Here is a 14,576-nt window from a genome sequence, read left to right on the forward strand (position 1 = left end):
CTCATCTACACAGACTCCATTTTGCTCCATCATGTATCTGAACCTTTGAGAAACGCCAAACTAAACTCCTCCCTACCTGGCCACCATCTTGAAAAGGCAGCCATCTTAAGGACTCTGGTAAGGACCATTCTAAGCTAGCAGCCATTTTAAATATGGTAAATATGCCTTGCTGTTTATTTGATTATTATTTAATATTGTTTATGTACTTCCTTAAATGTTTTACATTGCATATCAAAGGGTAACGAGAGTACGTTCCCAGCCGAATAAACCATATGTATATTTTTTCTCTAAGAGATGATTTTTGCTTTTTATACATTTTTATTAATATCAGATTTAGCGCATATTGGCATATTAGTCTCAAGTTTTGCATAGCCTATTCTCGCTTCATCTGCAGTGGAGTGACTATCAGACTGCGCACTGCGCAGACAATTGTGGTCTGATTATATAGAATATTCATTTATGGTTTATACTATACCTGGAGAAAACATAATCTTGCTTTATTTTTACTTTCATTATTGAGCTACACATCACATTGCATTCATTGTTTGAAGTTTGTATTGTTATGTAAAGTTATCTTTTTGTGTCATCTCAAGTCTGATCATTTATCGTGATTACATGTCTCGTGAATAAATATTTTATATATATTCCATACTGTAGACTGTTTTCACTAAGATTGGTATATGCTTTTAAAAAGAAATTAATCAATAAAAAAGAATTCGCTACATATTGATTTGTGGAAATAAGTGGAGATTCTCCTTCCGCACAGATCTTTGCTTATTGACCTAAATAGACACTGTTATATTCAGAGCAGTATAAACATTCTGACATAATGGAGGCGGCCCAGCGAGATATTATTAATTTCTGACATAATGGAGGCGGCCCAGCGAGATATTATTAATTTCTTATTAATTTCTGACAGCAGAGAGCATCATGAAGAACAAGGAACACACCAGGCAGGTCCGAGATACTATTGTGGAGAAGTTTAAAGCCGGATTTGGATACAAAAAGATTTCCCAAGCTTTAAACATCCCAAGGAGCACTGTGCAAGCGATAATATTGAAATGGAAGGAGTATCAGACCACTGCAAACCTACGAAGACCTGGCTGTCCCTCTAAACTTTCAGCTCATACAAGGAGAAGACTGATCAGAGATGCAGCCAAGAGGCCCATGATCACTCTGGATGAACTGCAGAGATCTACAGCTGAGGTGGGAGACTCTGTCCATAGGACAACAATCAGTCGTATACTGCACAAATCTGGCCTTTATGGAAGAATGGCAAGAAGCAAGCCATTTCTTAAAGATATCCATAAAAAGTGTTGTTTAAAGTTTGCCACAAGCCACCTGGGAGACACACCAAACATGTGGAAGAAGGTGCTCTGGTCAGATGAATCCAAAATCGAACTTATTTGCAACAATGCAAAACATTATGTTTGGCGTAAAAGCAACACAGCTCATCACCCTGAACACACCATCCCCACTGTCAAACATGGTGGTGGCAGCATCATGGTTTGGGCCTGCTTTTCTTCAGCAGGGACAGGGAAGATGGTTAAAATTGATGGGAAGATGGATGGAGCCAAATACAGGACCATTCTGGAAGAAAACCTGATGGAGTCTGCAAAAGACCTGAGACTGGGATGGAGATTTGTCTTCCAACAAGACAATGATCCAAAACATAAAGCAAAATCTACAATGGAATGGTTCACAAATAAACATATCCAGGTGTTAGAATGGCCAAGTCAAAGTCCAGACCTGAATCCAATCGAGAATCTGTGGAAAGAACTGAAAACTGCTGTTCACAAACGCTCTTCATCCAACCTCACTGAGCTCGAGCTGTTTTGCAAGGAGGAATGGGCAAAAATTTCAGTCTCTCGATGTGCAAAACTGATAGAGACATACCCCAAGCGACTTACAGCTGTAATCACAGCAAAAGGTGGCGCTACAAAGTATTAACTTAAGGGGGCTGAATAATTTTGCATGCCCAATTTTTCAGTTTTTTACTTGTTAAAAAAGTTTGAAATATCCAATAAATTTCGTTCCACTTCATGATTGTGTCCCACTTGTTGTTGATTCTTCACAAAAAATTACAGTTTTATATCTTTATGTTTGAAGCCTGAAATGTGGCAAAAGGTCGAAAAGTTCAAGGGGGCCGAATACTTTCGCAAGGCACTGTACACCCAATATACCAGGGTGGACAATTTATCTTATTAGAGCAAAACTCTACAATATAATTTGAGCCGAGTATTAATAACTTTCCACGTAAGTGTCTTTAAGGCCCCATTTGCACTAGTGCCACTTGACACATGTCAAGTCGCATGACAAGTCAAAACCTATTAATTTCAATTAGGACCGTTCTAACTGCTGCGACTCAAGACAGCGACTTGAGAAAAGGTTTTTGCACTACCTTTGGACGACTTCAGTACGACTTGTCCCTCATAGAAGGTGGTCGCAGTGAAGTCCCTAGAAGTAGTCACAAACAAGTTGCACATGAAATCGTGCGACTTTGTAGGCGCATTCGTGGAAACGTAGCCTAAGGGCTCTTTCACACGGGCGATCCGATCAGATCCGCCTGTCAATTTTTTAGGCGGATCTGATCAGATCCTCCATGCAGCTCTATGGGGCAGCGGATGTCAGCGGAGACACCTCCGCTGACATCCGCTGCCATCCGTATCCGATCCTGTCCGTGAAATCTGGACGGATGGAAACCCTATTTTTCCATCCATTCAGGGATTTGATCGGATGAGAGCGGACAGGCGGTCCATTCTCATCCGATCCCCCATAGAGAGCAGCGGGGGCTGTGACACCTCCCTCTCCGCACTGCAAGCGGAGATGGAGCTGTCATCCGCCGGCTCAGCGGGGATAGGCGGATCGATCCCCGCTGAGCAGCACGGATCCGCCTACGGAGGCGGACCATGTGAAAGAGCCCTAAGTGTGTGTTCTGAACCCCATCTCTTCTATTGCTCTCATCTCCTGCTCCAATATTTTTTTTTTTCCATACTATGGTTTTGACTTCCTGTTATAGTGGGACTACATTTGTTCTTCATGGCCCCGCTGTATGTAGGAACAAAGCCACCCTCACTTGCTGGATGGAACTATGGACTGCATTCCAGTTCCAGAGAAAAAAAAGTATAACCTATTGTATTTTTTCTGCATTGAAATGTATTAGAATGCGGTAAAATGCATAAATAAATAAATAAAACGCACCTAAATACACTGGAACATACATGTCCCTATTTAACCCCGTCAATACTGGGCACTTTCACCCCTTCCTACCCAGGCCAATTTTCAGCTTTCAGCACTCTCACACTTTGAATGACAATTGTACGGTCATGCTACACTGTACCCATATGAAATTTTTATCCTTTTTTTTTTATTATTATTATTTTTTTATTTATTTTTTTTTCCCACACAAATAGAGCTCTTTTTTGGTGATATTTAATCACAGCTAAAAATTTTTTATTTCTTACTTACTTAAAAAAAAAAAAAGACAAGAAACTTCTTTTTTTTTCAAAAATTTCTGTCAGTAAATTTTGAAAATAAGTAAATTTTCTCCTTCACTGATAGGCTGCGCTGATGAGGTGGCACTAATGAGGAGGTACTAATATGTCACCCTCATGGGCACCGATGGGCAGCACACTGACACCAATGATGGGGTACGCTATTCCTCCCACTGACACCAATGATGGGGTACACTAGTCCTCCCACTGACAGGAGGTGAAGATGCTGGATCTGGCGATCCTGGGCTGGTCGTTGGTGTTAATGAAATGAATAATAGGTAGACTTGATGGACAACAAAGAGACGACCACCAAGACAGGAATGGTTTTACAGGTGGAGGCCACTGACATTGTTTTTCTTTACTCATTTTTTTTTCTGACTGTTTTTCACTCGTTTTGCATTTGGCTCAGGTCAGTGTCCCTACTGGTAGCATGAGGGGATACCTGGACCCTATAGAGGTTGCACAGGCAGTCCAACTCGTCCAGGATGGCACATCAATACGTGCCATTTCCAGAAGGTTAGCCGTGTCTCCCAGCACAGTCTCAATAGCATGGAAGAGATTCCAGGAGACAGGCAGTTACTCTAGGAGTGCAGGACAGGGCCGTAGAAGGTCCTTAACCCATTAGCAGGACCGGTATCTGCTCCTTTGTGCAAGGAGGAACAGGATGAGCACTGCCAGAGCCCTACAAAATGACCTCCAGCAGGCCACTGGTGTGAATGTCTCTGATCAAACAATCAGAAACAGAGTTTATTAGGGTGGTTTGAAGGCCCGACGTCCTCTAGTGGGCCCTGTGCTCACTGCCCAGGATCATGGAGCTTGATTGGCATTTGCCATTGAACACCAGAATTGGCAGGTCTGCCACTGGTGCCCTGTGCTTTTCACAGATGCGAGCACCCTGAGCACATGTGACAGACATGAAAGGGTCTGGAGAAGCTGTGGAGAACATTATGCTGCCTGTAACATTGTTCAGCATGACCAGTTTGGCGGTGAGTCAGTGATGGTCTGGGGAGGCATGGCGCCCACACTCGCCTGACCGAAATCCAAAAGAACACCTTTAGGACCTTATGCTTTGGTCAATCCCAAGCCGCCAGGTTGCACCTCAGTCTGTTCAGGAGCTCAGTGATGCCCTGGTCCAGATCTGGGAGGAAATACCCCAGGACACCATCCATTGTCTCATTAGGAGCATGCCCCAATGTTGTCAGGCATGCACACAAGCACATGGGGGGGGGGGGGGCGCATACAAACTACTGAGTACTATTTTGAGTTGCTGCAATGAAATTTCAGCTCAATAGACTAGCCTGCTGCATCAATTTTTCACTTAGATTTTTCAGGGTGTCTTTGAATTCAGCCCTCTGTAGGGTGATCATTTTCATTTCCATCAAATGATGTGGCCCCCTTTCATTCTTAACAAATTACCCAGTCCATACCAGTATAGATCCTAACACATTACCCAGTCCATACCAGTATAGATCCTAACACATTACCCAGTCCATACCAGTATAGATCCTAACACATTACCCAGTCCATACCAGTATAGATCCTAACACATTACCCAGTCCATACCAGCATAGATATCCAGCATGAGATTTTTCCCCATTCAGATCTGATTGGTTTTCAAAGTGTTCCTTTAATTTTTTGGAGCCATGTAAATCAAGAGGGAAGAGCTGTGGCCATCCAATGCATTCATGAGAGGCGCCTCTGGTGGAACAAGAATACTTAGGCACCAGAAGGCAGAGGATCTGCATGACAGGCAGCCCAAATTAGCATTGTTAGAACGTCCACAATGGCAGCCCCCACAGATTTCCTTTTAAGACTGATGTTTCAGTTGTTGATGGACCCTAGAGTGTCCTTCTATCTTTTTGAAGATTCTATTGGTGGTATCTCTGTGCTGAGTTCCTAGGTCTGACAACCTGTTGAACCCATTACAAGAAGCTCTTGGTCTCTCTGATGGATTTGTCTTTTATTTCATGTTCTAGAAATTACAAGACTAAAAGTGGGATTGGCAGGAACAGAGCCGGGAATTATGGGGAGAAGATCTTTTTACTAGAGTTCTTTTGGAAGCTGGGCAGCGACTCAGCCATTCAAAATCAAAGAAACAGCAAAGATCAAAACCAGATAACAGTCCAAAATAATTTAATTGTTGGTAAATACATTTTATATAACAGCCAAGCAAAAACATCCCAGTTGCTGAGTAGCAATTGACCGTGCTAGACTCCACCTAAAATGAAATCAAATGATAATCAAAACTATTGGGTGAAGTAATGTTTCAATGCATCTAGGGCAAAACTCTTTTTATAGGCCTAATGAAAATTTCTGCAACAAAAACTTAAAGGGTAAATCCACTTTTGTGGGGAAAAAATAGCATATGGAATGGCTACACAAGCCATATTGTGAATAAAAATGATTAAAAATGTAATGCAATAGGGCAGTGATGGCAAACCTTTTTGAGCCAGAGTGCCCAAACCTCAACACAAAACCAATACATTATTTTCAAAGTGCCAACACTGCAATTAAACTGCAGACATCCAGCCACCCAGGTGATTATCGCACACTCCAAGAGGGATTGCAGTCAATTCAGCACTCCCGGCTTCAGCGTCCAGTCTCGGTGTGCCTGGCAGCAGCTTCTCTTTCTGTTGGTGCCTCTGATTACCCTCCTCACTCTTGATCGTGTCCTCTCAGCACTGTCCTCTTGCTCCTTTCTGGCTGGTTCAACTCCAGGGGCTGTTGTGGCTTAGGCTCTCCCTCCCTTCCCAACAACCTCAGCCTCCTCTCACTCTGGTCTACACAGTCCTCTCATCCTTGCTCTCCCTTCTCCCTCAGCCCCATTTGTTTTTCCGCCGGGCTCCAGGCTGTCCCTCCTCCTATTTTCTCAGGGAATGCTGGGGCTGTAGTTTTTCATTAATTGATTAAAATAGAGCCATAGTCTTCTGGGACTACATGTCCCATGGTACACTTGTCCTGGCTCCTCATTGGTCCCTGGCTGCAGCCAATGGGGAGGCAGGAGGAATCCGAGTGGACGGCGATCTCTGGAAGCGCTGCTTTGTCCCTGTCCCATGCTGCTTGACAGAAGAAAGGGAACGAGCAGGGGAAGCCCACACCCACTTCTTCCCTTGTCACAGCCTGGGCAGTGGCGGCTGCTCTCGCGTGCCCACAGAGAGGGCTCTGTGTGCCAGCTGTGGCACGCCTGCCATGGGTTCGCCATCACTGCAATAGGGCAACCTGCTCGCCTTTTGTACACAGTTGGTGTACAGAACTTTCTAAGGAATGTCTTTTCCTGCTTGTGTGATTGACTCACTGACCTTCCCAGAAGTTTGCACTAAGATACAAGTCAGATTTTAGGCATCCTCGGCAACAAAACTTCCATTTTTAGGTAATCTATTCTAAAGGGATGCAGATCCTGTGACTTTGCTCTTTAGAACAATGAGTGCATCAGCTGATTGATGATGAAAAAATAACTCCCATTGAGATTCACTCCCTGTTGTTGTAGAGTTTTGTGGAAACTGTAGTATGCGGCTATGCATTGCCCTGCCTGAGTTAGAGACCTGGCGTTGTTCATGTTCTTTGCCACCCTGAATCTGTTTTTCAGTATTCTGCAATGTTTTGGCCATCCTAAACCTGTTTTGCAGCATTGTTTTGTATCCGTTTAGTGGATTGCAAGTTACTGGTAATTCGGACATCTCAGGTGTCTTACACAGGTCTTGAATTTAAAATTAGCCTCTTTGACAATTATGCCCTGATGACCCTCACTAGCATTCGTATAACCCTCCCTAATTTCTGTTCCACTCTTGACTAATTTGTCCAATTGTCTGGGCTCTCAGTTAACCATCACTTTTTAATGGTATGTACATTATATAGCAACCTTTCTTAACCTTTTCAACATAGGGGAACCCTTGAAATAACTTTACAGTCTCAGCGAACCCCTACAACTCATAATACATTAGTGTGATGGTCATCAGGAATAATACTCCTTACACTTGTGATCATTGGGAAGAATTACCCTCTTACAGATAGCTAAAAAGATCAATGGTGTAAGTGAGAACTTATCCGAGAAGCATAAATTTCTCATTGCTCAAGGAACCCCTAGAAACCTCTGGAGGAACACTGGTTGAGAAGCCCTGGTATTTACTAATAATATTGACAGTGCCAGTGCTTGACTATTTCGTGCCGTAGGCAAGACTAACACACACAACCCAGGGTTGTCTTACCGAATGGGTATGCTGGGCAGTTGTCTGGGGGGCCCACTTCCCTGGGGGTCCCCACACCTACCCAGCCACAGCCAAGCCTTAGTCCTGACTCCCATGTGCATCTCGCCGCCAAACTTATCAGGTGGCAAGCGCCTGTCGGCCCTGCGCTGCTGTGAGGATACTTGGGCCATGGAGAGGTGAGCCCGCAACTGCAGGAATGCCTGTCCGGAAATGGGCACACACAAGACATTCGAGTGTGACTCCTGTTCATGTGTGTTCACCGGACCCAGCCGCTGAACTTGGAAGCTGTCATTAGCCTGGCACTGCTGTACAAATAAATATCGCCTTATCGATTTGCATTTTTATTCTAGTGGGTGATTGTGTAGGCGGGGCCCCAGTGCACTGCATTGCCCGGGGCCTATAATGCTCTTAAGATGGCACGGACACAACCCCCCTAGGGTATGGGTGACTACAACAGGGAACAGGGTCAGAGCAGACTCACTGGGCAGGATAGTTTCGCATACGCCCAGAGGCCTGATGATGCCCGCCTCCCCAGCTGTGCCCACCTTGTCCAGCTCCCCATGATCCCCCTCCCCACTGTCCTCCTCTGCCACCTCAGCTGTGCCCGCTTTACCTGGATCCCCTCCCCACTGTCGTCCTCTGCCTCCTCAGCTGTTCCACTTTTGACAGATTTGCCCAGTTGTCTGGGCTTTCTGTTAACCAAACTGAATACCATTTCAGCCTTTGATATTACCCTTCCTGAAATAATATTGACTCTTCTGCCCAAAATCTTATACTGCGTTTGAATCCTACCGGTCCGCGTCCCATTAATTTACTTATTGTGCTTTTTCTTTATCTGGGCTCAGAAATTACCTAGAATACCCTAAAACACTCTTTATACACAAGGAGGTCTAAGCATTCCCAAAAAAAGAATAGGTTCAGGGGAATTTGGCTGCCCCCAAATTCTTCCATTAACATCACCTTACCCCTATGACAAGTTTTAGGGAACATAAGGACATTCAGGACATTTGGCACATGCCAAACAAGTGAACTGGCAATGAGTTTGGAAATCGGTTTTCTAGCAGTCCCCCCCCCCATGGGGACCAACCGTCAGACCTTTGGTTGAAAACATCTTGACTGACCAAAGATGGTTATCTTATGTCTAGTATCAGACTGTGGCTCCATGGTTGTGTGCAGGAGCAGTTAAAGCTGATTTACTATAGGGTTCAAGAAAATTCAAAGAAGCTTCACTTCAATTATCCAGTCATGTGAAAAGAAAATTCTTGTTAATTTATTTTATCTGCATCTGATTGGATAATTAAAGTGGATATTCACACAATGTGTTGAACAAAACTTCTCAAATAGTCTTCATTATCTCTAGCAGGGATAGTTGATCATTTAAGTCTTCAAAATGTATGAGAGGAGAATGGGTGATTTAACCCACCAGCCTCTATCCATAACCAAAAAGGGGTTTGGCTTGGTTTTCTAAATCCCCCCCTCCAAGGCAACTAACCCTTGAATAGTTGGTCACTCAGTCATCAGACCTTTCACTGAAAACAGCTTTGCCAACGATAATCCTCTTATGTCTAGTACCAAAGTGTGGCTCTATGGATGTGTACAGGAGCAGGTGAAGCCGATTTACTAAAGCATTCAAGAATGTTCAGAGATTTATTAAGATTCACTTCAATTATCCAGTCATGCGAAAAGAAAAATGTTTACTTATTTTATCTGCACCTGATTGGTAATTGAAGTGAATATTCACGCAATGTATTGAGCGAACCTTCTCAAATAGGCCTCATTATTTCTAGCAGGAATATCTGAGCATTGATGTCTTTAAAATTTATGAGAGTGGGTACGTTAACCCAGTGGTCCTCAACCCTGGTCCTCAGGGCCCACTAACAGGCCAGGTTTGCAAGATAACTGAAATACATCCCAGGTGATATCATTTGATGCTCAGTGATTGCAGTACTCTAGTCTGCATCTCCCCAAGGTAATACTTAAAATCTGACCTGTTAGTGGGCCCTGAGGACCGGATTTGAAGACCACTGCGTTAACCCACTGGCCTATATCCATAACCAAAAAGGGATCCTGGCCTGGTTTTCTAACCTCTCCAAGGGAACTAACTCCTAAAGAGTTAGACCTTTGGCTGAAAACATATTGACCAATGATGATCATCTTATGTCTAGTACAAGACTGGTACTGTAGGCCTCATAATCTCTAGCAGGGATATCCGCTCATTGAAGTCTTTAAATTGTATGAGAAGAGAGTGGATGAGTTAACCCCCTCGCCTCTATCCATCACCAAAAATGGATATTGTGTGGACCGACTCTTTAAGGTTTCTTTTTTGAGTACTTAATGTGGTTGTAAAGTCAGAAGGTTTTTTTATCTTAATGCATAAAAAGTCACCTGTGTGCAGCAGCCCCCCTAATACTTACTTGGTCATCCAGATCCAGCGATGTTGTAGGAGTGTCTTGACTGCCCGGGACTCCCCTCATTGGCTGAGACAGCAGCGTGGCACCATTGGCTCCCACTGTTGTCCTTCAAAGTCAGTCAGCCAATCAGTAGAGAAAGGGAGTGGGGAAGGGCCGTGGTTCCATGTCTGAATGGCCACAGTAAGCCGTGGCTGAGCTTGGGTGCCCCCATAGCGAGCTGCTTGCTGTGGGGGGCACTCAATGGGAGGGAGGAGCCAGGAGCACCGAAGAGGGACCCGAGAAGAGGAGGATCTGGGCTGCTCTGTGCAAAACCACTTCACAGAGCAGGTAAGTATAACATGTTTGTAAAGTCTTGTTTTTTCTTTAGACTATCACTTTAACGGTATGTACATTTTATATCAAACTTTCTCAACCTTTTCAACATAGGGGAACCCTCAAAATAACTTTCTGGTCTCAGGGACAGTGGCGGCCGGTGTATTGAGGGCGCAGGGGCGCCGCCTCCCATCCATGCATCCGGCCCCCTAATCTGCATGCAGGGCGCCAGACGCATAGAGCTTAATGTTTTTTTTTTTTTTTTAAATCACCTGATTAGAGCCAGAGGCTCTAATAGGGTGATGCAAAGGGTGGAGCCAGGGAGCAGAGCAGGGCGCCCCGAGCCCACCCATTGTGTGACAATAGCGAATGAAAATTCGCTTTTGTCACACCGATCCTCCTCCTGGCCAATCAGGAAGCGCGTTCCTGATTGGCCACAAGGCAAACCCAATGCCATTGGCCGAGGAGGAGGCGGGAGCGGGAGGACTGGAGGAGACGCGCTGCCGGGGGACACAGTGAGGATAAGCCGCCGCCGCAGCTGCTCCAGGGCTCCAGGTAAGTGCACTGATCTCAGGGGGGGCCCACACTGCATTGAAGGGGGCACGCACGCACGCTAGTCTCTGCATTGATGGGGGCACGGCAAGCTGGTCACTGCATTGATGGGGGCACGGCACGCTGGTCACTGCACTGAAGGGGGCACGGCAAGCTGGTCACTGCATTGAAGGGGGCATGTACGCTGGTCACTGCATTGATGGGGGCACGGCACACTGGTCACTGCATTGAAGGGGGCGCGGCAAGCTGGTCATTGCATTGATGGGGGCACGGCATGCTGGTCACTGCATTGAAGGGAGCATGTACGCTGGTCACTGCATTGATGGGGGCACGGCACGCTGGTCACTGCATTGATGGGGGCACGCTGTAGTAACTCTGCATTGAATGGGGGCATGCTGTAGTAACTCTGCATTGATGGGGCACACCATACTTTGATTACTGAAGGCCCCTTTCACACTTTTGTGACCTCAAAGTCATGCAATTTTTTAACGCGTTTTTTGCCACAAAGCAATGCCTATTTGATTTTTTTGTTTAGGCCCCCCCCCCCCCAAAAAAAATTTTGAGCACCAGCCGCCACTGCTCAGGGAACCCCTACAACTCATGATACATTATCGTGATGGTCATCAGAAAAAATACTCCTTACACTTATGATCATTGGGATCATTGGGAAGAATTTACTCTCTTACAGATAGAGAAAAAGATCAATGATGTCAGTAGGAACTTATCCGAGAAGCAGAAATTGCTCATTGCTCAAGGAACCCCTAGAAACCGCTGGAGGAACACTGGTTTAGAAATCCTGGTATATAGTATTAATATTGGCAGGGCTGGTGCTTGACTATTTCATGCCCTGGGCAAGACTAACAACCCCCTCTCCCGGCGCTAGTCTTGCCCAGGGCATGGTTGACTAAAACAGGGGACAGGGTCAGAGCAGACTCACTGGGCAGGATAGTTTTGCCTACGTCCTGAGACCTGATGGTGCCCGCCTCCCCAGTTGTGCCCGCTTCCTCTGGCGCCCCCAATGATCCCCTCGCCACTTTCCTCCTCTGCCTCCTAAGTTTTGCCTGCCTCATCTGGATCCCCTCCCCACTTTACTCAGCTGTGCCCGCCTCGTCCATCTCCCCATGATCCCCTTCCCCACTGTCCTCTGCCTCCCCAGCTGTGCCCGACAGACATTCTTCAGTCCCTCGTGTTCCCGGATAGGCTACAGCAGAAGTCAGCGGCCATGGCTGCATCCCTTAGGCAGCAATTTGTCTAGTGGGAGGGCTGGCCCTGAATATTGGGTACATTTAAAAACTAACCGGATTACATTTGGTTTGCTAAAGCAATCTGTCCTATAAACAAGTACCTTTATTTAATAAAATCTTGTTTTTACCATTTTTCATCCCTTTTCAGTGCTTCTGATTTACTCCAGCCTTTTTTCAGCTACCTAAATAATGGATCCCAAGTAGAAGCAACATGGCGTCTTTGAGTTCTTCATGAAGGACGGTTGTCCAACACCCACAAAAGGCTACAGAATGTTTACAGAGATGACACCATTGACAAAAGCAATGTCTGCAAATGGATGAAGAAGTTTGAAGAAGGGGAAACCAGCATTACCATGATGTGGAAGACCATTAATGTTGGACAGCCTGCACCCCTCCTTCATCAATAACTCAATGATGGTACATTGCTTCTGCTTGGAATCTGATATTTACCTGCAGTATAAAAGAAGAAGAGTTAGTCTACCAACATGTGAAATTTTAACTACCTATATAAGCTGATAAAAAAATGTATGCCCACTTTTGCATTGCTTTCAGTACAGCTCCCATATATTAGTGAATGACTTTATTTCAGTCTATTTGGGCCATTATCAATTTTTGACTATTTTTATTTTGAAAATGAATTTTTGATTTCTTTCTCCCAATCATCTTGCTTAGTGCAATCTTGAATTCCTTGTTCCTCATTGTATAAATTAGGGGATTCAACGTTGGAGTGATGACGGCATAGACTACAGGGGTCAGCTTCTCTTGCTCGGTTACTTCTTCAGAACTGCTTCTGTAATACGCAAATATAGAAGTGCCATAAAATAAGGATACAACAATTAGGTGGGAGGCACACGTGGAAAAGGCTTTGTGCCTTCCTTCCTTAGACCTAATTTTCAGTATGGTGGAAATAATGTTAATATAAGATACCAAAGTCAGAACAAAAGACCCAAGTCCATAGGCTCCACCAACAACATAGAGGATTAGCTCAGTCGGTAGAGTGTCATCACAAGCCAAGTTCAACAGGGGTCGGATATCACAAAAAAACTGGCTTATGACATTGGAGGAACAGAAGGATTGTTGAAAGGTACGAGTGGTGTGGATTGTCGAGTTGATGAACCCACTGATCCAGGAGCTGAAGGCTAGAAGGACACAAGTAGGAGGATCCATGACAGTCACATAATGTAAAGGGTCGCAGATGGCTACATACCGGTCATAGGCCATGACGGCAAGCAAGGAGCATTCGATGCTGCCCAGAGCTATAAATAAATACATCTGAACAGCACAGCCCATGAAGGAAATGGAATTGGTCTTCAAAAGAAAATTAAGAAGCATTTTCGGAACGGTGACCGAGGTGTAAAATATCTCAAGAACAGATAAGTTACTGAGAAGAAAGTACATGGGAGTGTGGAGCTCGGCACTAAAAGATGTGGCAGCAATGATGAGTACATTTCCTGTTAGGGTTACTCCATACAACACAAAAATTATATAAAAGAGAGCGATCTGTACAGAGAGAAGGTCCGGAAAACCAAGGAGGGCAAACTCTGTAACTCTACTACTGTTCGCCATACCCAGTCCTGGATGTCACTCAATGACCATCATATGTTAAATATCTCTTTATACTACAGAAAGAAAACACAAACATAAGGAAGGCAATAAATATGTCATGTTTTAGTTAGAAATTATTATTTTTTATATACAAATCTATGAACAGGACTAGTTTTTTTTTTTGTTTTTTTTTTGTTACAGAAAAGGTAATTTTAATTTCAGGCCTATTGAGTCAAACCCGATGCCCATGGGCCGCCAATGGTCCACCAGGCCATTTCATGTGGCCTTCGCACCTCTCTTGCAACTACGGCACCTCCCTTGTCTCAGCCCCTCCCACCTTTTTTAAGCAGTCAGTAGCAGAGAGGAGGACAGAACTCCTCCTACATATCCTGTACCTCTCTGTGAAGCCGCAGCACCCCCTCATCTCCACCTCCCCCAGGTCTCAGCATTCAGCTGACTTTGGCCCTTCTCTGGTCCTCCTCTAAACGCTGCTTTCTGGCAGCAGTACATGGTGAGAGGGGTGCACTGTGATGTAAGTGAGGGTGGGGAACTCTTGACTTCTGATGATGGTGGGTGGGCTCTTGACATTTGCTGTAACGGGGGGGGGGGATGCTCTGAATATCTGGTCCTACAGATACAACCGGCCCTTTGTATTTTTTAAAAGCAGAGACAGGTGTGTTCATGTTCCTATGTGCATGTATGTTAAGGTGAGGTGGGTTCAAAAAATTTTTGGAAGAGATTTTATGTGCTTGGATGTAACTTTATTTTTCACAATTTTTTCACTAAAACTTTATTTGTATCATATGGGGGACC

At 44.8% G+C, this 14,576-nt stretch overlaps 1 protein-coding gene and 1 long non-coding RNA gene across 2 annotated transcripts in view; both read right to left on the minus strand.

The window, feature by feature from the left end:
* The window catches only part of LOC309567852, a 463,599-nt gene that overhangs the window by 145,446 nt on the left and 303,577 nt on the right, over window positions 1-14,576 (minus strand). The gene's annotated exons all lie outside the window — the stretch shown is intronic.
* LOC309568281 (olfactory receptor 5B12-like) lies at window positions 12,804-13,784 on the minus strand (the record flags this gene model as incomplete). The annotated part of the gene is made up of 1 exon (XM_082273950.1): window positions 12,804-13,784. The coding sequence occupies one exon, from the start codon at window positions 13,782-13,784 to the stop codon at window positions 12,804-12,806; it is 981 nt and encodes a 326-aa protein (XP_082130076.1).

This window comes from Pelophylax lessonae (genome assembly GCF_965119305.1).
Source record: "Pelophylax lessonae genome assembly, chromosome: 12".
Taxonomy (NCBI): Eukaryota; Metazoa; Chordata; class Amphibia; order Anura; family Ranidae; genus Pelophylax; species Pelophylax lessonae.